General features: G+C 56.5%; 2 protein-coding genes across 2 annotated transcripts; one reads left to right on the top strand and one right to left on the bottom strand.

Annotated features, from left to right (window-relative positions):
- Window positions 1-286: 286 nt before the first annotated feature.
- COG4 (component of oligomeric golgi complex 4) lies at window positions 287-14,055 on the top strand. The gene is made up of 19 exons (XM_027895743.1): window positions 287-428; window positions 942-1,024; window positions 1,657-1,771; window positions 2,575-2,749; window positions 3,329-3,522; window positions 3,988-4,093; window positions 5,157-5,314; window positions 5,883-5,941; window positions 7,371-7,504; window positions 8,012-8,130; window positions 8,250-8,416; window positions 9,055-9,220; window positions 9,849-9,911; window positions 10,380-10,496; window positions 12,075-12,167; window positions 12,476-12,559; window positions 12,822-12,923; window positions 13,294-13,422; window positions 13,684-14,055. The coding sequence occupies exons 1-19, from the start codon at window positions 303-305 to the stop codon at window positions 13,816-13,818; spliced, it is 2,325 nt and encodes a 774-aa protein (XP_027751544.1). The 5' UTR covers window positions 287-302; the 3' UTR covers window positions 13,819-14,055.
- Window positions 14,056-14,687: 632 nt separating this feature from the next.
- On the bottom strand, window positions 14,688-22,230 carry FUK (fucokinase). Its single transcript, XM_027895722.1, has 23 exons — window positions 22,158-22,230; window positions 21,905-22,086; window positions 21,760-21,810; window positions 21,559-21,684; window positions 21,352-21,424; window positions 21,020-21,117; window positions 20,799-20,879; window positions 20,590-20,709; window positions 20,288-20,429; window positions 19,823-19,950; window positions 19,619-19,720; window positions 19,016-19,186; window positions 18,875-18,942; window positions 18,342-18,712; window positions 17,912-18,122; window positions 17,663-17,829; window positions 17,333-17,560; window positions 17,061-17,204; window positions 16,809-16,928; window positions 16,550-16,737; window positions 16,253-16,352; window positions 15,481-15,704; window positions 14,688-15,285 (listed from the first exon to the last, which is right to left on the bottom strand). The coding sequence occupies exons 1-23, from the start codon at window positions 22,228-22,230 to the stop codon at window positions 15,169-15,171; spliced, it is 3,285 nt and encodes a 1,094-aa protein (XP_027751523.1). The 3' UTR covers window positions 14,688-15,168.
- Window positions 22,231-22,686: the final 456 nt, after the last annotated feature.

Raw genomic sequence — 22,686 nt, 5'->3', positions numbered from 1 at the left:
CTTCCTCACGGGGCTTTCCGCGCGCCCGGCGCTCGCCCTCACCGCAACCCCCCCCACCTCCGTGAAGGAGCGGGAGGCTGCCCGAACCGGCGCCTGAATGATTTGCGGCGCGACGGCGGCCGCTCCACGTACCAACATCCCCCACACCGCTCCCGCCCCCAAAAAAAACCCTCAGTCGCCTTGAAGCGCAGAACAAACACCAGGGGATCGTAACTCTCCGTGCTGTCGGGCGGAGCCGAGCGGCGCCAGCGCTCAGGCACCGCGGCTGACAGCCCCGGCGGGCCGCGTCACCGCGTCCCAAGATGGCGGCGGCGCTGAGGGGGGAGAGCGGCGGCCCCGCCGCCTCCGCGCTGTCCATGGAGCGCATCCAGGCGCTCACCGAGCTGGCCGACCTGGAGGCCGCCTACAGCCGGCTGTGTGAGGAGGAGGTGCGTGAGGCGGCGCGGGAGGGGCGGGGGCGGCGCCCCGAGGGTGTTCGCTGCTGCTGCCCGCTCCGTCCCGCCGCGGTGACAGCGAGAGCGGGGGTCTCCTGTCACGGCTCCCTTAGTTGTCTGGATCCTTTCCAGAGCTGTTTCATACCCCGGGACCCAGCGGGCGGACGGTATCGCCTCCACGGGTCTAGTGTTCCTGGATCGCGAGCAGCCTGAGGATTCCGGGGCTTTCGTGCATTGAAAACTCGGCCAGGGGAGGAGTTTGTGGGTTATCTGGCTTAAAAATCGTATTATGAGGTTTCCATAACCTATGTCTTAAACGGCAAAAAAAAAATAAAGATTTACAGGATGAAAATGAGAGCTCGGGAAGGATTTATTTGTCACATGAGTTCTGGGAAGCACTAATGCCTTTCTAGCTCCATGCCCTTGACTTGGACATAAGGGTCTGTGATAAATTGCTGGCCTGGGTAGAGCTGAAGTCACACAAGGTTTCCTTTTTTTTTTTCCCAGAAAGTTGTGCAGGAAGAGCTGGATGCCCTTCTGGAGCAGCAAAGCACCATAGGGAACAAGATGGTTGCTCTTCACCGCATGGGGTTAGTGCTGCCCACCCTCTCCCCTTCCTTCTTATCACGGCACGGCCTGAACGTTCCTTTCAGCGTGGTAGGGGAACACTCTCAGGAAACGTCAGGCTTTAAATCAGATTTGTGGCAGGGAACATCAGTTGAATCCTCATCCCCAGGGCCCCAGTCGTCTCAGCAGCACTGACAGAGGCGACTGCTGTGCTCTCACACAGACTGACCTGTTTTGGTGTAAGGCTGGGTGGGTTTTGAAGGTCTCACCCCAGAGGCTGCCAAGTTTCAGCACCACTGCTTGGATCAGATGCCCTGTGTCAGGCTGCCTCTTGGTGGTGAGCTTGTGCAGGCAGCCTGGAGAGTCATCCATGTGGAAAGTCATCCTCAGTGGCCTCGTGCCTGGTAGAAGCTCAGAGCACAATTTTACAGCCCTCATCTTTCACTTCAGAAGTGGAGATGGTCAAAAAGACACAGTGGCTCGTCCATGCACTGTCTGGTAGCAAGACAGTCAGTCTGTCCCATCCTGCTGCTTTGCCCCTGGGGGAAAGGCGTGGATGAGGGGCAGTGCGATGGCAGGAGCAGTGGTGTCTGCAGGAAGAACCATCCCCCTGCCCAGTGCTCGCACCTCACGTTCAGTTGCCCTGTGTTCCCAGCCCCAACCTGCAGCTGATCGAGGGGGATGCCCAGCAGCTGGCAGGAATGATCACCTTCACCTGTAACCTGGCTGAGAACGTCAGCAGCAAGGTCCGACAGCTCGACCTTGCCAAGGTAACTGGGCTGGGGGGGAGTTTGGGGCTGGTCACCACCAGACCGTGTTCTGTGTGCTCACAGCACAGCAGAGATGTGCTCCTTTCTCTGCTGGGCAGGAAGCTGCCTTGTTTTTTGTTTCAGCAGGATCTTTCCAAGATCTTGGATATTTTACGGTATAAGAGTAAATATTATAGAATCCCAGAATGGTTTGGGTTGGAAGGATCTTAGAGCCCATCATGTTCCAACCACCCCTACCATGGGCAGTGACACCTTTCACTAGACCTGGTTGCTCAGAGCCCCATCCAGCCTGGCCTGGAACACTTCCAGGGATGCTGCCCCTGCATCCTCTTCTGTCCCTGCAGCTCCTGGCACAGTATCCTGAGTAAGGTGAGGGTGGCCTTCAGTGACACCCTTGTCAAGCACCAAGGACAGCAGAGGTGGTCATTGTCACCCAGCCTGGTCAGGAAGCTGGGCTGTTCTCCTCCTTGTCTGGAGACAGGCTGAGAGGTGTCGATCCCAGTGTTCAGCACAACTGCACAGATCAAACCAGACAACTCCTGGTTGTCTCTTTGGTCTCTGCCTGTTTGTTCTAGTGGAGCTGAGCTCAGCCTCAGTTTAGGCAAATGCTGTTCCTCTTGTAGAGCTGTTGGTTTTATGACATTTTAAGTAGTGTGGTGTTTCTGCTCACGTGGTTGTTTATTGTGTAGAGGAGTATTGCTTCAGTCTTCTCCTTTTTTCCCCCCCATGCTGTCTTCTCCTCACACTTCCCTCTCCCTGGCCCATCCCTCAGCAGGAAGCTTTACTGGGTGCCTTTCTTACAGAACCGCCTCTACCAGGCCATTCAGAGAGCTGATGACATCCTTGACCTGAAGTTCTGCATGGATGGAGTTCAGACAGCCCTGAGAAATGAAGACTATGAACAAGCAGCAGCTCACATCCATCGCTATCTGTCTCTGGACAAGTCAGTGATTGAGCTCAGTCGTCAGGGCAAGGAAGGTGAGCTCTGCTCATCAGGAGAAGCTGATAAGTCACCTTTCCAGTAGTACATGACTCGAGACTGCATCATTTCCCATGGCAGGTAGCCTCAACCCAATAGACAAAGTAGAAGATCTAATTCTGGCCCAAGTTCTTTGCGTGTTATAGATTAACTTAGAGGTGAGGTGTTATTAAGTTGGAATTAACATCAATTGAAAGAAGAGTTCCTGGCACTCAGCTTTAATAGTGCTTTCAGGTGCTAAGTAAGCAAAGGACAAAATGTTCAGTTCAAAAGAAGTGAGGGAGAAGGCTCTGCCAGGGAGAACTGAGCAGCTGGAAATCAAAGAGTAAATTGCCAGATCCTTAAGAGGAATGGATGTGTTCTCATCTTCCATGCAAGAACCACAACATTAGCTGTGTGTACATCACACACCCACCTGTCTTTCTTCACCTGTAGAAAAATTCCAGTGTGTCTTCTGCCTTCTCCACCTAGGGCTGCACAGTGTTGGTCTCTCTCCTGGGAAAAAAAAGTAGCCCTTGATAACAGCTAACTAACATTGTGCTGTCGCTTTTCCCTTTCTTTTCTGCCCTTTTGACCAGGAGGCATCATTGATGCCAACCTGAAGCTCCTGCAGGAAGCAGAGCAGCGCCTGAAGACAATTGTCACAGAGAAATTCGACACAGCCATGAAGCAGGGAGACCTGCCCCAGGTGGAACGGTTCTTCAAGATCTTCCCCCTGCTGGGCTTACATGAAGAGGGGCTGAGCAAGTTCTCTGAGTACCTCTGCAAGCAGGTAACAGGGTCTGTGAAACTGCTGTGGCCTGTCTGGTCAGCCAGGGGAAAGCAAAACCCAGTCTCTGTCAGTGGATATTGTGGAAAGAGATTTTGGCTTGTTAATCTTGGAAACCAGCACTGGCCTCAGTTCATCTCTCTCCCTGCATTTTGTGTCCTGGGATGGGCTTTCTGGTGTCTGAGTACAGATCCTGGGGGCTGTCCAGCTTCTCCTTCTGTGTCTTGCTCTCTGCACTTGCTTAAAGATCATGCAATGAGCGCGGAAAGAGAAGAACAAATTTCTGTCTTTCCTTGATCCTTGAGTTTTCCACAAAAGAGGACAGGCTCCCTGTTCAAAGGAGGAACAACAGCAATAGCTCTTGCAGTGGGAAGGCCAGTGAAAGCTCTATAGGACAAGGACAGGAGACCACCCTGTGGGATGAAGAACAGCTTTGGGTGTTCACTGACTGGTCCTGTTGCCCTGCAGGTGGCCAACAAAGCAGAAGAGAACCTGCAGCTGGTGATGGGGACAGACTTGAGCGACCGTCGAGCTGCTGTCATCTTTGCAGACACCCTGACACTCCTCTTCGAAGGTAATCTTCCTTCCCTGATGAGATTGTCCATGAATTTAAATGTTTTTTTTTTTATTTTGGCTCACAAAATGCCTCATTCCTCATTGAGCTACAGAAGTGTCACCCTCAAGGGACAGGGACACCACCCACAGAATTTATTCCAGCCAGGAGAGGGCATCACAATAAGCAAATTTTCCTACCTACAGCTTGCGCAGGCACAAAGTGGATTTGCAAAGGAGCTGTTGGGTTCTTCCAGGAATCAGACTCTTTCCCGTTCTCTGCATCCTCAAAACGTGTGGGTATTCCCTGGAGGTTTCCTCAGGCTTCCAGCTCTCCAGACAAACAAATCAGATCCCTTAAGGCTGAGCAGCTGTTGGTGCCTCCAGGCCTGGCTCTTCAAGAAGCAGCATGGGAGCCTGAAAGCAGAGAGGGAAGGGAGAGAAGGGAATATGAATGCTCTGTGGGAATGTAGCCAAAGACAGTAATTGAGATTCTGTGATGATTAACCATCTTCTCTATGAAGTCTGCTCTAATTCCAGGCTGCACCACTGCCAAGTCATTCTCCCAGCCTGGCACCCTTGGAGTTTTCTTGGCAGTAGCATTAAAAGAGGGGGAGTGTTGCTAAGTCTTGGAGTAGAAGGTTTGTGAGAAGAAAGCAATATTGTAGAGAGACCTCCTTGGAGATGAGCTTTCCCTCTGAGGAGTTCTTGCCTTTACCAATGCTTGCTCTCTGCGTGCCCAAGAGCTGTGCCTGGGCTGATCTTTCCCAGCACTGCTCTCCTGTGACTTGGCAGGTGCTGAAAGCTCCCACTGCCTTTGGGTGGCAGTCATACCCTCTGTGGGGTTTAGCTTCTGTGGTTTCCTCCTAGGGGAGCTTCCTACCTTGTTTCTGGGAGGGCAGCTGGCACACTGGCATAGCAGGAGCTCTCTTTAGGGAGAGAGAGGTGGCTTCTGCTCCAGGAGACTTGCACTGCGGTGATTACAGTGAGCAGTGCAGAGGATGGTGCTGTTGGTGGACCTGTGTAGCTCTGCCGTGCTCTGGGAGCTCCTGGTGGAGTCTCTTCTGCTTCCCCTCTCCCCACAGGAATTGCTCGCATTGTAGAGACCCATCAGCCCATCGTGGAGACCTACTATGGGCCAGGGAGGCTCTACACCCTCATCAAGCACCTGCAGGTGGAATGTGACCGGCAGGTGGAGAAGGTGGTGGACAAGTTCATAAAGGAGAGGGACTATCACAGGCAGGTAAGAGCAGTGTGACACTGCCTGGTGCAGCCAAGCTGCGGCCTCTATCCAGCTCCGTGGGGGCTCCCACTGTCACAGAGGCAGCAAAGTTTGTCCCTGTGTATTAAAAGAGACTTTGCTTTGCTCCGTATTTATGATGATGGCTGAAGGGGTTCAGCCTGTAGCTGTTCCTTCTGCTGCAGAGAAGGACTCGTTGGGAGTGTGGTAAATGCACGCTGGGCTCAGGATTCTTTGCTGTGCAGGTCTGCAGGGTGCTTTCAGCACAGCCTCCCCACTGTTGTGTTCCTGCTTAGATGCAGGGCTGCTGTAACTGCCTCATGCTCACACACCTTGGTGCCTCTGCTGGAGTCCCCTGCCACTGTCCTCCCTGGCAGGACGAGCTCTTCCTTAGAGGAGGAGGAGGAGGTGAACTGATGCAGTTCCCTTCTCTGGCAGTGCTTCCTGCAAAGCATTCCCATCACCCCCAGTGAGTAAGCACTTCCTTAGGCTACAGCACGAAAAGCAGCTGGTAACTCCAAGTCATCAGCAAAGACTGATGACTCTCCCTTTTTTTTTTTTGTGATTGCAGTTTCAGCAAGTCCAGAATAGCATGATGAGAAGTTCTTCTGCAGAGAAGATTGAACCAAGGTACAAAGAAGAAGTCTTTGTGTGCTCTAACCTTTCACTCTTGAGCTGTTATTAACACTACTTAGCATTTAGATAACTCCCAGTCTTCCAGAGGTTTTGTGGCTACTAACACATAAAATCCAATTGTTAGGTGCCCTTCTCTGCCCTGTCATAAAGGCAGCTTCTGTCTTGGGGCTTTATTTTGCTTAGTCATTACTTTTAAGTTTTGGCCCTAAGCATTGCTGAGGGCTGGCAGTATCACTGCACATGAAGGGCTGAGACTTTGGTTGCCTGTGCCCACTGCTCTTTGATGGCCAGAGTACAGTCCTTGAAACCCACAAAATGGAGCAGCTCCCTGGGCAGATCATTTGTGACAGAATCAGGAATAAATCTGGGTCTTATTTAACCTGTACTGCTGCTGCAGCAGCTCTGAAACATGAGTTTTTTGCTAACGAACCACAGTGCTTTCGATTTCCCTACTTTTCTTATCTTAAGTATTTGCATAACCCTTAAGGAAGGCCATTTGAAAGTGCATCCAGCCCTTCTGGCACTGCCTGACTTATAAACATGCCCTGAAAGAAGACTTAGGTTCCTCAAGCAAGATCTGTCTGTGAGCCTGCATAACTAATTGTTCCAGCAGCAATATAAAGATCTACTTACTGTTTGCTCTGAGTAACTCTGCATGCATCCCAGCTTTCCTGAGCTTTTTTCATCTCTAAAATAACGTTTCCTTGTCCCACTGCTGTGTGGTGAGGCTTTGGGCAGGATTTGTGAAATTCTTTTGTGCACACTGATGAAAAAGCTGCTGATGTGACAGTCTTTCTGTTTTTCATGGTCACCTCTGACATGACCACTGCAATTCTGCACGTTGTCACGTGCTTTTTTCGGCCTCACATTTCCCGAGCTGTTGAGCTTAAACAGATTCTTCATCGTTTTCAGAGAAACACGTGGATCTGTGCACAAAAGCACACATGAGGAGATGGCAGGGACCAAGCATTTCTAACACTGGCTGCTTGGGGCTCACAGAATTATAGCAAAACTGAGGTAGGAAAGGGCTGAGGAAGGTCTTCAGTCCAACCTCCCACTCCACACAGGGCTCATTTTGAAGTTATATCAGGTTGCTTGGAGTCTTGCAGTCCTTACCACTGTGATTTTAATGTGGATGTCCTCACAGCTATGAGGAAAAAAGAGGGGGAGCGTTGCTAACTCTTGGAGCAAAGAAGAAAGCAGTATCATAGAGATCTCTCCTTGGAAATGATTTTTTGGGGACATTTTGATTATGTGTGCATTCTTGGCACGTACCAGTTACTCTGCCACTCAAAGGCACAGATGGAAAGGGGCAGTACTGATCTCGCAGTGAGAGAACAGAAAACACACTAATTAGCTGAATTAAATGAGTGCCTCTCCTTTTGTAGTCTTGCTACCTCAGTTCTTGCTCTGTTCCTTCCAGGGAGCTTGACCCTATTTTAACAGAAGTCACCCTGATGAACGCCCGCAGTGAGCTCTACTTGAGGTTCATCAAGAGACGAATAGTAGCTGATTTTGAGGTGGGAGATGCCATGGCCTCAGAGGAAGTAAAGCAAGGTAACACCTTGACTTGCAGGCTCTCTGTTCATTGGAGCCAGAAATGGAGATATCTCTGGGGTAGGGGCAGTGACACAGGATCTACAAAGCCGCTTTAGGAGCGCGCTGTGGAAGAGCACTGTGTAGCCTGGCCTCCCCAAACCTGTTTTCAGCACTGGTTGTTCCCTCTGGTGGAGGCACCAGCATTAGGAATGACTGCAGAGTATAACAAAAAAGGTCCCCAAAGAGAGGGAGAGACTCTGGCCACTGCAGGCACAAATCCTAAAGGTGGAGGCCACGGGGAAAACAGACTCGGGGTTTTGGTACTCCCTGGAGCTCTGGAAATCACTTCTGTCACCTGCAGAATTCAGCTCCACAGTTTCAGCTCCGCGGTTGAGGCCTGGGATTTCTTCCAGGTTGGGCTTGGCAGGTGTGTGTCCATTGGGTGCCCATCAGGGAGGTAGCAAGGGGACTTGGTGGAACTGCTTCCTGCCATTTGGTCCCTGCTGATGGTTCTTTCTTCTGTAGAGCATCAAAAATACTTGGACAAGCTCCTCAACAACTGTCTGCTGAGCTGCACCATGCAAGAGCTCATTGGCTACTACATCACCATGGAGGAATACTTCATGAGGGAGACTGTCAACAAGGTAGGGCTCTGACCGTGCTGAGAATCCCTCAGATGGTTCTCTGTGTGTGCTCCCCAGTCCTCTGCTGAGCATCCCACGGGATGAGATCCCTCGGGGCTCTGAGACAGCGTTCTTTGCAGGCTGTTGCCATGGACAGCTACGAGAAGGGCCAGCTCACCTCCAGCATGGTGGATGACGTGTTTTATATAGTGAAGAAGTGCATTGGGCGTGCTCTGTCCAGCTCCAGCATAGACTGTCTCTGTGCCATGATCAACCACTCCACCACCGAGCTGGAGTCTGACTTCAGGTAGTGCAGATACACCAGGTTTGTTGTAACGTGCCTGCACCTCACAGTCTTCAAACAGTGTTTGCTGTCAGATGGTCTTCCTTGTGTTCTTCACCTCTGAACCTCTGATCTGTCATGCTTGTGGGAAGCAGTGGCAGGTGGGCTCTGGGAAGCTGGAGCTGGGAATCTTTTCTCAAAGTAGCAGTGATCACCTGTGGGACAAACAGGAAAAGGAATCTCAAGACCCAAAATCCCTAGGAGACCGAGTCACCACATAGCACTGGGGTGCTACTCTGCTTGATGGTACATGACCACCCCTAGTTGTTCTCTGGGTTCCTTAGTGACTCGAATTTTGGGTGAGCCTGCAGAAATTGTCCTGCTGTTTTTCATCCCAGCATGGGAATGGTGAACTGACTAAAGACGGCAAGCACCTGCAGGCAGGATATTTGGGAAAGCTCAGTATCTGGGTGGTTATGTTTTCCTTTCAGCCTTTAGATGCTGTCAGGAGACATTTGCCAGCCCTCTTTTGTCCCTGTGAAGTTCCACTTACCTTGTCCAGGTCCCAGCTCAGACAGAACACCATCCCCTGTCACAGACACAGTTCTGTTGTCACCTGCAGTTATTTGCTCTAAGCCCTGGTATGTTCTGCTTGCCCATAGGGAGGTTCTGTACAACAAGCTGAAGCAGGGCTTTCCAGCCACGACCTTCCAGGACTTCCAGAGAGGGGTGACCAGTGCTGTGAACATCATGCAGAGCAGCCTGCAGCAGGGCAAGTTCGACACCAAAGGCATTGAAAGCACCGACGAGGCCAAGCAGTCCTTTCTGGTGGGTTTGGTGGCTGTTCTGGTGTGAAATGAGTTGGGGTGGGGGGAAAGCCAATGGGGAGCTCCTGGTGTGACTGTTGTGTCCTGAGAATCTGAAAACCTGTTCAGGTGTGGTGGATGGCCTGACTTTGGATGCTGGGAGATGCTTCTACCTCACCTCATGTTTGTAGGGCTTCCACACCAAGTCCGTGCAAGTGTGATCCTGTGGGGCTGCTGATCCTGCAGAGTTACCTGTGTTTTCCTGCCTCCCCTCCTGCTCTAGACACAGTGTATAAACCATTGCCCTCAGCCACTCCTGCTATTCTCCATGACACTTACAGAAAGCTGGGGTACACCATGGCTTCCACCAGTCACTCACAAGTCAGGCTTCACTGCAGCATCGTGGACAGCATGATGAGGAAAAGGCATAAACTGTCTCAAACTCTGTCCAAGCTGCAGGTCCCGTAGTTTGGCTTCGTGCAGCTCTGTGAATCTGCAATGCTTGGACCTCACAGCAGCAACTCTGTCCTTTAGATACTTACATTTCAGCCTGTACTGTTGGCAGGGCATGGAGTAAACATATGGATTCAAGGCTAGGGGGTGCTGAGAAATTCCAATGAATTCTACTTGCGTTTGATTTTTTTCCCCAGGTGACCTTAAACAACGTGGAAGTCTGCAGTGAAAACATCATGACCCTAAAGAAGACGTTGGAGGTGCGCTCTGTATTCTTTACTGGGTTTTTTTCCTAAATCAAATTTGTAATATCCTCCCTTGGCAGGGGTCAGGTAAAGCATCTGGGCTTCGATATGCCCACATTCCTGAGGTCTTTGCCCTCCAGCCTTAGGAAAGCAATTTTGAGCTGGTGGCAGAGCAATTTCCAGCTGATGGCAGCGGCCCGAAATACCATTTCCTTCAGCCTGACCAACCTGGTGCGGGAATAAAATGTACCTGGTGGAGAGGCTGTGGTTCTCTGATGCTGGGCCAGACAGCCCCTGGCTGCCTTTCCTGCTCTCCTCTCTGTCTCCCCAGCTGGAGCCAGCTGCCTGTGCCTTTGCAGGGGCAGGAGCTGGGCACCTGTCCTAGCCCACAGGCTGGTGGGCAGCCAGAGCTCGGCAACACGAGGGGACAGGAACTGCCCAAGTTATTAATTTGCAGCTTGCTCGTGGATCTCTTCCCTGCAGAGTGATTGCAGCAAACTGCTCAGCCAAGGCTTCGGGGGCGAGCAAGCACAGGCCAAGATTGAGAGCTGCCTGTCGGACATGGCTGCTGTCTCCAACAAATTCCGGGACCTGCTGCAGGTGAGTGTCCTGATGAGTGGCTGCTGGCCTCCCACACTGGCTGCTGGTGTCTGCAGGGAGAACTCAAGCAGCAGTCAGTTCAGCCCAGGGCCTGGGCCACGTCTGACCCCGGGAGTGCTGGGTAGGGGTGCAGTCAGCTTTGAGGCATGGCAGCATCCCCAGCCCCTTTGCACAGCTGCACCAGCTGGCGACTGCAAAAAAAGCACTGGAAGCAGCTGCAGAGCCAGAAGGAATGTTGCTCCATTTGTCTTCACTCAGCATGGAGCTGTAGTTGGTTCAGCACTTTCAGGAGAAGAAATATTAATAGCATTTCCATCTCCTCCATTCTCCCTCGTGGCACAGCACATTGTCAAGTTGTCCACAGCCTCACGAGGTAACGCTGAAGACACGCAGTTGGTAGAAAAGAGCTACTCTTTTCTCAGGTTTCTCCTCCTTTCCCAAATGGAAATACTCCTCAGCACAGAGCAGAAGACTCTCTGGCTAAATCCAGTCTCCTGTGGCATCCCGGGGCCTGTTGTCCTAAAATTTCACAGTGGTCTTTGGCAGGGAGAGACACAGAAAGACCTAGTACCTTCTGTGGAAAAAACCAAGCAAGAGTATTTTGAGCCAGGTTTGCTTTTGTACTTCACAGAGGGGCCAGGCTATTTTTTCATTTGGCTTTGCAGTTCAGGGCAGCCAGATGTCTTCAGACCAGCATTGCCAGAAAACCCTCTTGGTGCCTGTGGTCTGTATCAAAACCAAAGAACTTGTCAGTAGGGAGTAAAATTCTCCAGACTGGCTCTAGTGCAGTGTTAAAACTGGCTGCAAAGCAATCAAGAGGCTGAGCAGCAAGTTCCTGCCCTGCCTGAGTCACACACAGATTGAATTTGCCTCGAAAAAGGAGAATTGCCAGCAGGGCCTCCTCAGAAACGTCAGTTTTAGTTAAAAACTTCCATCAAATGCCAGGCAGTATCATTACCTGCATAGTTTCATGCTGGGTGAGCTTACTGAGCCGAAGGGGGGTGTCTGACAGGAGAGGCCTTTGAGAGCTCTCGAGCATCACACCGGACAGAACAGCCTTTGCTGACAACCCGCTGCTCAGGGGAGATGGCATGTTGCTGGGGTTATGATTAATTCAGGGAACTCGCTGTGGGTACGGCTTTTATCCTCCTTTTAGCTTCTCCTACTGAGCTGAGCTGCGCTGGAGGTGGAAGGCATCAGCTGAGTGCAATCACATTGACCTGGCTGGTGCTGAGTGGAAAAGCTGGAGTTTGTGTCCTTTCCTGTGTGCCTCACTCCTGCCAGGAAACCTCTGCAGCTGTGTGGGATGGGCTGGGGGGAGCACGAGCCCTTCAGACCAGGCTGCAGGTCAGCACAAAAGCAGCTTCTGGGCCAACATCCTTCCTCTTCTTGTTGTTGTGGCGTCCTCAGAGCCTGCCAGCACCGGAAGAGTGTGGGATTTGGGACTTGGGTTCAGATTCCTGTGCGAGTCTGTGGGTCGGTTTCCCCAGCTTGCAGTGAGGATGGAAGCATCAACACATCCTGGCTGTAAAGGTTTTGTGCCTCACTTTTGTCCTCTCTTCTCGCTGTCCCCCTCAGGAAGGTCTCAACGAGCTGAACAGCACAGCCATCAAGCCCCAGGTGAAGCCCTGGATCAACCTATTCCTGTCTGTCTCCCACAACATCGAGGAGGTAAGTAAAGCTCAGTGTTCTCTGCTTCCAGCTGCACCTGGGAACTCTGTCCTCTGCTCAGCAGCACAGCCAGAGCAACGCTTTCATTCTCCTCAGTCACCTGCTGTTTCCTTGGCACAGAGCAGCAGTAAAATACTCAGATCTTGCTCTGCAGCTGAGCCTGGAGAGGGACATTTGGCTAGAGAGGAGCTTCAGAAAATGGAAGGGGTGCAGTGCTGCTCCAGGAGGGACCTCCCTTCCTGTCCTCTGGGCTGTTGGCTGCAGTTCACTTCAGGCCACATAAACAACCCTTTGCATTTCACTGTCAGGAGGAGTTCAGCGACTATGAGGCCAACGACCCCTGGGTCCAGCAGTTCATCGTCAATCTGGAACAGCAGATGACAGAGTTCAAGGTGAGAGAGGGAGGGAGGGAGGAAGGGAGGACAGAGATGTCCTCCAGTGCCTTGCAGGGCTTTTAGGGATCCAGTCACCCCCTTCTCCTGCAATTCTCAAAGCCTGCTTGCAGGCCCCACGTACCTGGATCACTTCTGTGGTGCTCTCCACTTGACAAGCCTGCAAGTGATGGGTCTTTATTTGAAAGCTCTCCTAGGCTTGGGGTTTGGGGACCTCTGCTTACCTTTTCTGGACAAGAATGACACAAGTTTCTGCTTCCAGGCTGGACTGTCTCCAGTGATTTACGATACCCTCACTGGTCTAATGACCAGTCTCATAGCCATTGAACTGGAGAAAGTGCTGCTCAAATCCACCTTCAGCAGGGTAAGCAAAACACCCCTCTACCCTGTAGTCTGGTTGGACTCCAAACCCTTAGTAGAGGGATGGGGCAGGTCAGGGGCTAATGTTACCCTCAAAAAAGCTCTGCAACCACTAGTGGCCAGCTCAGGGACATCCTGTATTACCACCCACAGGGAGAAAGTGTATGTGACAGGCCTGAGAAAAGCTGGCACCAGTAAGGGGGGTGGCTTTAGTGGTGGGTCTAAACATAACCCATTTTAAGCTGCAGTAAATGGTCTAACTGGAACCCTCCTGCTCAGAGACCTCCCTCTGCTACCCTGTAACTTTTAACTGTGTCTTTGGCACAACCCCTGGGCCTGCTTGGAGAGGTCACAGAGCTCCCTCGTGCCCACAGCTCGGCGGTCTGCAGTTCGACAAGGAGCTGAGGTCTCTCATAGCCTATCTCACCACCGTCACCACCTGGACTATCCGCGACAAGTTTGCCCGTCTTTCCCAGATGGCCACCATCCTCAACCTGGAAAGGGTGAGCTGCGCTTGGCCTGCTTTTACTGGGGGGCTGGGGGAGCCCCAGCTGGACTCCCCGTGGCTTTACTGAGCTCACCCAGGTGTCGTCACACCTCCAGGGTGTGGGGAAGCTGCAGAAGTTGCCCCGTGCCTGACGGGTGCTCGCCTGCAGGGTTAGTGGCAGGAAATCCTGTGACAGGGGGGTTTGTGAGTGAGTTTGAACTCACCTGTGCAGGTGGTCTGTGCCGAGTCGTCTCCTACGGGTCCCTTCTTTCTCCAGGTGACAGAGATCCTGGATTACTGGGGCCCGAACTCGGGCCCGCTCACCTGGCGCCTGACGCCGGCCGAGGTGCGGCAGGTGCTGGCTCTCCGCATCGACTTCCGCAGCGAGGACATCAAGCGGCTGCGCCTGTAGCTGTCGGTGCCTGTGCCGGCACCAGCTCCAGGTAACGGCAGCAAAGCTGCAGCCCCAGGGCCTGCCCAGGCTCTGCCCTGGCTGGCTGTTACATGGAGTGGGGATGAGGCGATGTCTGCCCTTCCACTCGCATTCCGGGGAGCAAAGGGCTTTCCTGGGCCTGGCAGGGAGAGCTGCCACCCTTCTGTGGGAGCAGAAACAAAGCAGCAGAGAGCTGCATGATGCTCTTTCTCAGAACACCAGCCCCCGGCGCTCTGCTCCCTGCGGGAGGGCACAGGGCAGGACAACTGGGGGCTGCTGAGGCTCAAAGATGGGTCTGCAGAGCTCTGCCCGTGCAGCTGCTCCAGTCATGTGCCCTCTGTGCCCCCCAGTTTACAGGTCAGCTCCTGGAGTCACAAATCCTGAGCCCTGGTTCTCTCCTGGTGGTGGTGGGGACTGCTCTGCTGAAGGGAAAAGGAGTGATTTCCTTGGGAGGGTACGTGGAGAATCACTAGAAAGCCTCTGTGGGAAGCAGGGCTGTGTCCCTGCTGGCTCGCTGTGCCCTGTACAGCTACACTGTAAATAAACCTCACCTGGCTGAGCTGCAGTCTCAGGTGGTGTGTGCATCCATGAGCCTGGACGGAGCTGGAGAGATGCTGGGCAAAAACTCTGCTCTATTTCTCCTCTTCTACCCTCGCCAGGGCATCCAGAGGATCTTCCTGCCCTGCTTGGTGCTGTCCCCCTCACCTAGGGCTATGGAGGGCAATGACCAGCCCCTGCATGCAGGTTCTGCCGTTCCCATTCCTGGAAAAACTTTGCCCACGCATTGCTGGGCTCTTTCTCTCCTGTGGGGGCAGCCCTGCCAGGCACAGAGGGGCACAAACACCTGCTGGGAACAAGCTTTTTTATTCAGACTGACTGCAGCAATCAGTAATTTGCTTTCATTATTCACTATGTCAGTGTTGAAATAGTCCCTCAAGACAGGAGAGAGTCTTGATTCCACATCCAAGTACATTCTTGGTGCAGGAGCATAGTGTACTGAACAGGCACAGGTGCTGCTGGAAGAGCAGGAAGGTTCCTGCCAGAGGCAGCATCACAAATGCTAGTGTTTTCCCTTTGGAGAACCGTAAAAACTGGAGTGAAACCGCAAAATCAGGCTGGAGGCCCTTTCAAACTGTCCTTCCAGCAAGGCCACCCTGCAGGGAGAATTCTGCCTGCCCGGCTCATCACAGCTTCTCCAGCCTCTGTGGCTTTTGGGACAAGCAGCAGCACAAAAAGGCCATATCAAGACCTCAGGCACCTGCTGGAGCTCTCCTTAAGCAGTGGGGATTTCCCGTGTATCTGCCAGGATCTGGCCAGGGCTGAAGGCCTTCACACAGCCCTGTCCTCTCCAGGGTGAGCACCATCCTTCGTATCACATCCCACAACCTCCACAGAGAAACCGCCCGTGTCCACCTCAATGCTGTGGATGCTGAAGTTGCCCAGCCCCTAGAAAAACAAAGAGCCACTGGTTGGGACAGGAGCCAGCAAGGAACCTGTTCTCACCTCCAAGGTCCCGGGGATGGCACTGGGACAACCAGCAATCACATCCCACGGGCGGTGGGGTGAGATGCTCGCTCGCTCTTACATAAGGCTCCTGCAAACAGCCTGTGACAGTGAACCTCCCAGGAGCTCAGAGCTCACCTCGGTGCCAGCGAGGAGCTGCTGCAGAGCCTCTTTCTGCCGCGGGGCTTTGGTTAAGACGTAGAGGAAGCCACCGCCGCCAGCCCCGGCCAAGCACTGCCCATGGACGTGGGGCCGCAGAGCGTCCATCATGTGCCCAACGGCCAGCGGCTCACACCCAGGGGCCATGACCTTCTTCTGCTGCCAGTAGCGGTCCAGACACTTGCCAACGAGCGGCAGGTCACCTGCAGGGGAGGGGACATTGTAAATGACTTGTCTCTGTTTCTCGCCCGAAGGGCAGGGACCTGTCTCTGCCTCTCCTGCTCAGCACAAGCTAAATTCTGCCTTCTCCTCTCTCCAGTTCCTCCCAGCTCTGCCTGCCAAGCAGGCATCCCCAGCCCTGTCACGTTGCTGTTTATTTTTAATCCTCCACAGGGGGAGGATTTGCTTGCTTTAATGCTCTGGCTTCCTCTCCACAGCATCCCAGCAGCCAAGTGAACCCACTGCACAGGCCAGGAATGGCCCCCAGCCCCATCACCAATGGCTCACAGAAAATCAACCAGACTCAGCATGTCTAACCCCCTCTTCCTCAAAAATCTTTGTTCAAGCCTGAATTCTGGGGCATTGCCTGGCAAGGGTGTATCTGGGGGAGAATTTGATACTTTTGCAGCTTGCAAGAGGCTGCACCCCTCAGCTTTTGCCCCCTCCAGGACTGCACAGCCTCTCCCCAGGGAAGTTTGTGTTTCTTCAGCTGTTAAAAGGGCTGGCTTGGCACAGGGAAGGGGATTCACACCTTGCCTCAAGGCCTGGGCACACTCCTCAGCGTTGCTCACCAGCGCATCAGTGTTTTGCACGATGGAGGGCAGCCTGGCGTACCAGTTCCTCACCACGTCCTGCAAGAGGCCAGAATGTCCTTGTCACTGTTCTCTGGCTTTGGCAGCACCCAGGGATGTAATGCTGCACCCACAGCCTTGGGTGTCAGCTCCCACTGGGGTGGCAGAGATCTGCACCAGTGAAGGGGACAGGCACCAAAGGCCACAGGAGGAGCAGAGGACAGAGCCTGTGACACCCAGGGGCACCTGGGCATCACCTGGAGCAGGTTGCGGGCCAGGCGAGTCTTCCCCGTGTACACCAACAGCAAGTGATCATTGAGGGTCTGGGTAAAACCATCAGGCACCAGGATCTGCTCCACTTCCACTCTGAGGGGCAGCTGGGCCTTCGACCTTCCGATTTTGATGCCAGGGACGAGCCCACCAACCTGGTCCTGCCAACCACCACCTGCAGGGCGGAGGGTCCTCAGCCACGGCTGGGACCCCCAGCCCGTGGTCCAGCTGCTCCCCCAGGCTTACCTGTCGTGAGCCTCTGCTCCAGGTGCAGCACGGCGTGGATGAGGGACTCGGTGCTGGCAGCCTTGCCAGCCGCCCGGTACAGCGATGCCATCACCGCGCCCGCCAGGATGCTGCTGGTGCCTGCAGGGAGCACAGGCAGGGCACTGAGGCACTGTGTGTGCCCTAAGGGTGGGGGGCAGCAAGGGGGATACCCCATCCTGGTGCTGTCTCTGGCACATGAGGGACTGCCCAGCCCTTTCCCTGCAGACTTACCCAGGCCGGACCCGTGGGGCAGCTTGGACCAGGTGTGCACTTCGAAGCCACTCCCAAAACTCTCCATCAGCTGGACCCGCAGGGGTTTCTGTGAGGGGAACTGCACGACCTGGGTGCAGATGAAGGCAGCTTTGAGCAAGGCTCCTGAAAACAAGAGGAGGTAAAGCTGATGCCTGCTGTGCTACCTGCTGCCTCGTGCCATTGTCCCACCCTGACACCGGGAGGACGTGGCAGGTGCGGAGGCGGGCTGTGCAGCTGGGGGGACAGCTCACCTGGTGCGTGTGGCTGGCAGTAATCCTGCAGGTCTTCCAGCTCCCTGCACAGCAGCTCCGTCACCGCCTGGCTGGGGGGGGTCCCGCTGAGGCTGACGAGGCGCAGCTCCGGCTCGGGGATGCGCCGCACCCGGGCGCCGATGGGCCGGCACCCGTCCACCAGCACCGCCACATCCACCACAGCCCCCCCGTGCTCGTAGGTGATGGGGGGCGTGTCACTCCAGCCACCTGCCAAGGCTCACCATCAGCCCCCCCGGGGCACCCCCACTGCTTTTTCCCCAGCACCACGGGGGTGAGACACGGATTGTCTGACAGGGGGGATGTACTCACCGGAGAGGTCCAGGCGGGCCGGACAAGCCACCTGCACCCAGTGCCCCAAGGGTGGCAGCTCTGCCTGCTCCACGGTGACAAACTGGCACGAGGACATCACCGCCTGCCGGACCAGGATTTGCTCGGCCCCCTCGTAATGCCGAGCCGCTCTCACCAGCAGAGCCGGCCTGGGATGGGAGGGATGCTGAGCCCACGTCTCCAGGACTGCACTAGTGCCTGGGGCGGGGTGTTCACCAGCCCCAGCCTCACCGGCTCATCCATTTCTGCCGCTCGGCAGCCAGCTCCCGGACACCGCTGGCAACGTCCCCGCGCTCCAGGCACGCGAAAGCCGAGGCCCACTCCCTGTTGGCAGCAGGGCCGCTCCGCAAGCCCCCTTCCCCTCGTGCCATGCAGCCCAGGACCTCAGCGATGCAGGCGAGCGCTCGTGCTGCAACACCAGCATCACCGGCCATGGAGGCAACTAGAAAATAGAATTAAAGGAGGCTGCAGGTCACCCCAAACCAGCCCGCTTCTGCCATAAGCCAGCCCCAGGGGAGCAGGACTCAGATGGCTTGTGCCCACACAGCCTTGCTGGATGCCCTGTGGGTGCACTCCCACAATAGGTGGGATCGCTGAAGGGGGTGGGGAGCACCAGATGGTCCAGATAGCCAGAGATGCAGCTCGTGTGAGTCCAGCTCACCTTCATCCAGCGTGCCCAGCACAGCCTCGTGGTACCCCTCATAGACAGCACTACGGGCCAGTGGCAGGAGGCTGCTGTCCTGGCGCCCCAGCAGCACCCGCCGCACCTTGCGCTGGCCCTGCAGGAAGAAAAGGGCCTGGCGGGTGCCCAGCTCGGCCGCCGTGTCCAGGCAGGGCAGCAGCTCCTGCCAGGACATGCGCCAGGCCGTCCTCCAGCGCGCCAGCCGCTCGCCCGCCAGCGCAGCCGGGGCCAGCAGCCACAGCACGTCCTGCAGCCCCAGCGCCTCGCGGGCGTGCAGCACCGGGAACAGCCGCGCGCTCAGCAGGCAGCGGCTCCTCCGCGGCGTCGCGGCGTCCCAAAGGTCCCCTTCCCTGGTGGAGGGAGAGCCCGTCAGCACTGCCCTGCGGCTCGAGAACACCTTCCAGGAGGGGAGCGGGGATCCAGGATGGGTTGGGATGGCTGTGACGCCTCCCCACTGCAGCTGTCCCTGTGGGAGCTGGGTCTCCTGTCCCATCCTGGCACACGGCACTTACCGTATGCCAGTGCGTTGGAAAAACTCAGGCCAGGGCACGTTCAGGTAGGTGGCCTCTTCCACGGGGCTCTGCAGGAGCACAGAGGGGCCGGTTACACCTTGGCTTTGAGGGGAGCCTCGTGCCCTCTCGCCATCCCCGCACCTGCCAGTCGTCGAGGCGGCCCGTGAGAGTGAACACACGGCAGGGCAGGTCACGCAGCCGGACGTGGTGGCCCTGCAGGACAATGTCACGCAGGGGACAGCCCCGCAGGGCTGGCGAGGAGCCCACGTCGAGGCCTGAGAGGAGGCAGCCAGGACCGATCTCCAGGGGACCCTGAGAAGAGACAGCACAGCATGGAGTGGCACGGCTTGCCCCCAGACCAGAGCCAAATCCTGACCTGGGAAGGAGACAACTACCCTGGGAGAGAAGCTGGAGCTGGCACGAGGCAGGTGGCAGAAAGACATAATTTGCTTTGTCACAGGGCTGTGAGGACATGGACTACAGAAATTCGGGTCAGGTGACAGCCTCCAGGGGCTCACAGCCATAACAGAGCCCTCAAGGAGAGAGTCTGCAGGGTCCCGAGGGAGGGACAGCCCAGAGGTGACAGTCACAAGGGTCCCCAGCACCAGCCAAAAGGCAGCCCTGAACAGAAAAGGCACCCCAAACCTCATAGCTGTGGCTCCCCCATCCTAGCCAGCACCACATCACCCTGCTGCCCCTTCAGTGCACTGGGAGCTCGGGGTCATTCCCACCCTAGTCACGTACCTGGAGGTGACAGTGCTGGATGACACTGCCGGCTGCCAGCCCCACAGCTCCCTCCAGCAGGCAGTTGGTGACTGAAGAGCCATCCTCCAGGAGACAGGGCTGCTGCCGAGGGCACAGAGGCACGTGGGACCGGGGGCCAGGCACACAGCCCACAGCAACCCCCAGAAAACATGCATGAGCAAGGCTGGGGGTGGAAGCACATACGTCCACGTGGGAATGGGCTGTCTTGCAGAAGCGCAAGTGACTGGCAGAGCCAGGCAGGAGAGTCAGGCTGCGGATGTGGTCGCTCGCAGAGGTGGTCATGTAGTCATAGGATGCATCAGGGATGCAGGCTGGGGGAGCAAGAGAGACTTCAGCACACCAGCAAACAATGTGGGTGTGTCTGACACCCCCGTGAGCCCAGGACAGGCTGAACATCCCCAGCTGAAGGGGTGGGGAGAGAAGATGTGGGGACCTGCAGTTGTAGGGAGATACAGAGAGCTGCCAGGACCTGACCACCCCATCTTTCCATATACAGGAGGAGAGGGCCCAGGGATGGCTCACATCACACACACTCACCACAGCACTGAAACACAGAATGATTGGGGTTGGAAGGGACCTTAAGGATCATGTAGTTTCAACCCCATGGGCAGGGACACCTTCCACTAGAAGGTGGAAGGAAACACTCACCCATGGTAAGAGGGAAGCCACGGAGAGCTGTCCACAGCACGGAGCGGGCACTCCTCACGCTGGCATCACTGCCACCCTTCACAAAATCCTCCTCTGTCATCCCCCCTGCCATGCTCAGCACAATGTCAAAAAACAGGGAGAGCTGGGGAGAGAAGGGACTTGTCAGGTGCAGCCACTCTGACCTCCACCCTACTGCTGGGTGCTCCCTCCCACCATCTCTCCCACCCAAATCTGGCCCTACAGAAATGCCCAGGAGTGGCACCTCTGTGGCAAGGGGTCCCATCCCCCGTGGAGGGACTCACCTGGATGGGAGGTGCCCCCGAGTCCAGCCCCATGTAGGTACAGGCGTCCAGAGGAGGGATGACGTGGGTGGCCAGAAGCTGCTCAGCAGCGTCCGAGGAGAAGAAAACAATCCCACAGACCTGCCAGGGCACAGCAGGGCTGAGGCTGCAGCTGTGGTGACACAAGGGATGGTGCTGGCAGGGTCACCAATGCCCAGGTCACGCCGTACCAGCGGGACGGTGCCATCAGGCCCTGCACACTGCTGGATTTGGGCCTCTGTGCCTTTGTAGATGATGTCACGCACCAGCCCCTGCGAGTGAGACCATCCCAATGAGATCCTCAGGGAGCCCCAAGCCAAGCAGCCACAGCAGTGCTGGGACCTCAGCAGACAAGGGACGAAGGGGTGGGGACCTCCAAGGAATGTCCCTCAAAGGGTGAGCTGCCACCGACCTGCTCATCAGCGAGGTAGACCCCGTGGTTCCTGGCATACACCGGGCTCCCGGGCACCGCGATCACTCTGACGCCCTGGAATCCATCCCAGCTGATCCCTGGGGAGAAGGACAGAGACCAGTGCCCAGTGGGGCAGTGCATGTACCCACATGGTGACATCAGCATCCAGCCTGGGCCACCTTACAGGTGCCGCCGACCTTACGCAGGACAGGAATGCTTGAGCACCCACACCCTCACGAGAGCACACTGCAGGCTGAACCAGCTGTGCTGCTGGCTCAGAGCCCTGTCCCGGGCCAAAGCAGGAGCTGGAAGCAAGGCTGGTATTCACTGACCTGGTGCCGAGGGCACGGTGAGGAGCATGTCAGTGCTGCAGACCCAGACGCCGGGCGGGGAGCCCACACAGAGCTGCTGAGAGAAGGGCCACGTGCCCAGGGATGGCAGGGAAGGGGCCCAGCCCTCGTGGGGCACCCAGCACCCCTCCCGCCCTGCTGGGAGCCGAACCCACCACCCCCAGGGCCCCGTCCCCAGGCCACACAGACCCGGTGTGTCATGGTCCCCAGCAGGCTGTCCAGGTTGCAGACCAGCGCCTCGGCCGGGGCGCCGGGCTCCTCCGCGGGCAGGCAGGTGAAGGCGCGGCCGCAGTCATCGAAGGAGAAATCGCGGCCCTGGTGGGACGGAGAACGTGGCGGGGGTCAGCGGTAGGGAGCGGGTCCCACGCCGGGCTGCAGGTCGGCTCTCACCATGTGCAGGATGAGGATGCGGGCGTCCCTCAGGACGTCAGCGGTCACCACCTGGCGGGGGACAGCAGGGGACAGTCAGCGGGGACAGCACAGACACTGCCCTCCCTCCCAGCTCCCCCCCCACCCCGAGGCCGCCAGCCCTCACCGTGCAGCCGGCGCGGGCGCTGAGGTGCTCGGCAGCCACCAGCAAGGCGTTCAGGGTGGCACCGCCGCTGCCCAGGCGGGCCCAGGGGTCCTCCACGGCCAGGAGCAGCGCGGGGGGGCGCGGGCCCAGCGCGCCCCGCAGCCGCCGCGCCTCCAGCTCTGCCAAGCGAGAGGCGGGAGCCGCTGAGAGCCGGTCCCCGCCGCCCCGCCGCGGCGGGCAGGGAGGCAGGGAGGGCGCCCGCCCCGCCGCTTGCCTCGCTGCAGCGCGGACACGGCGCCATGGCCGCGCCGGCAGGTGAGAAGGAGTGCGCTCCACTCCGCCGCCATAGCCACCCCCGCCCCGCCGCCGCGGGGCCTGCTGGGAGCTTTAGTCCAGCCCCCGCTGCCGCGGAGGGGCTCTGGGCCAAGAGGGACTACAACTCCCAGCGTGCACTGCGCGGCCTGCCCGGGCCGCTTAAAGGCACAGCGCACTCCAGTGCTGCTCCCCCCCCCCAAAAAAAAAAATCAGTCTCCCCCCTCTCGCCACTCCGGGGGGCTTGCAAAGGCGGAAAGGGGGTTTTGGTGTCTTCTGGCCTAAAATGGGTCCCGGCGCCGGCGCACACCCCTAAGGGCCCTGGATCATCTCTGTCACGAGCCTGCCCGGACTCAGCCCGGCTGCTCACAGGGATCTCTGCAGCGAGGGGATGGATGCGGGTGTCGGTGCCCAGTGGGGGTCAGGGCGGGTGCCCGGTGGGTGCTGGGGTGCGATCGAGGTCGGTACTGGGGGATGCCGGTGCGCCGGAG

This window comes from Empidonax traillii, unplaced genomic scaffold, assembly GCF_003031625.1.
Source record: "Empidonax traillii isolate 1590-97213 ecotype Southwest subspecies unplaced genomic scaffold, ASM303162v1 scaffold465:size698125, whole genome shotgun sequence".
In the NCBI taxonomy this organism is placed as follows: Eukaryota; Metazoa; Chordata; class Aves; order Passeriformes; family Tyrannidae; genus Empidonax; species Empidonax traillii.
Note: the sequence above shows the minus strand (reverse complement) of the source record. Positions and strands in the feature narration are given on the sequence as shown.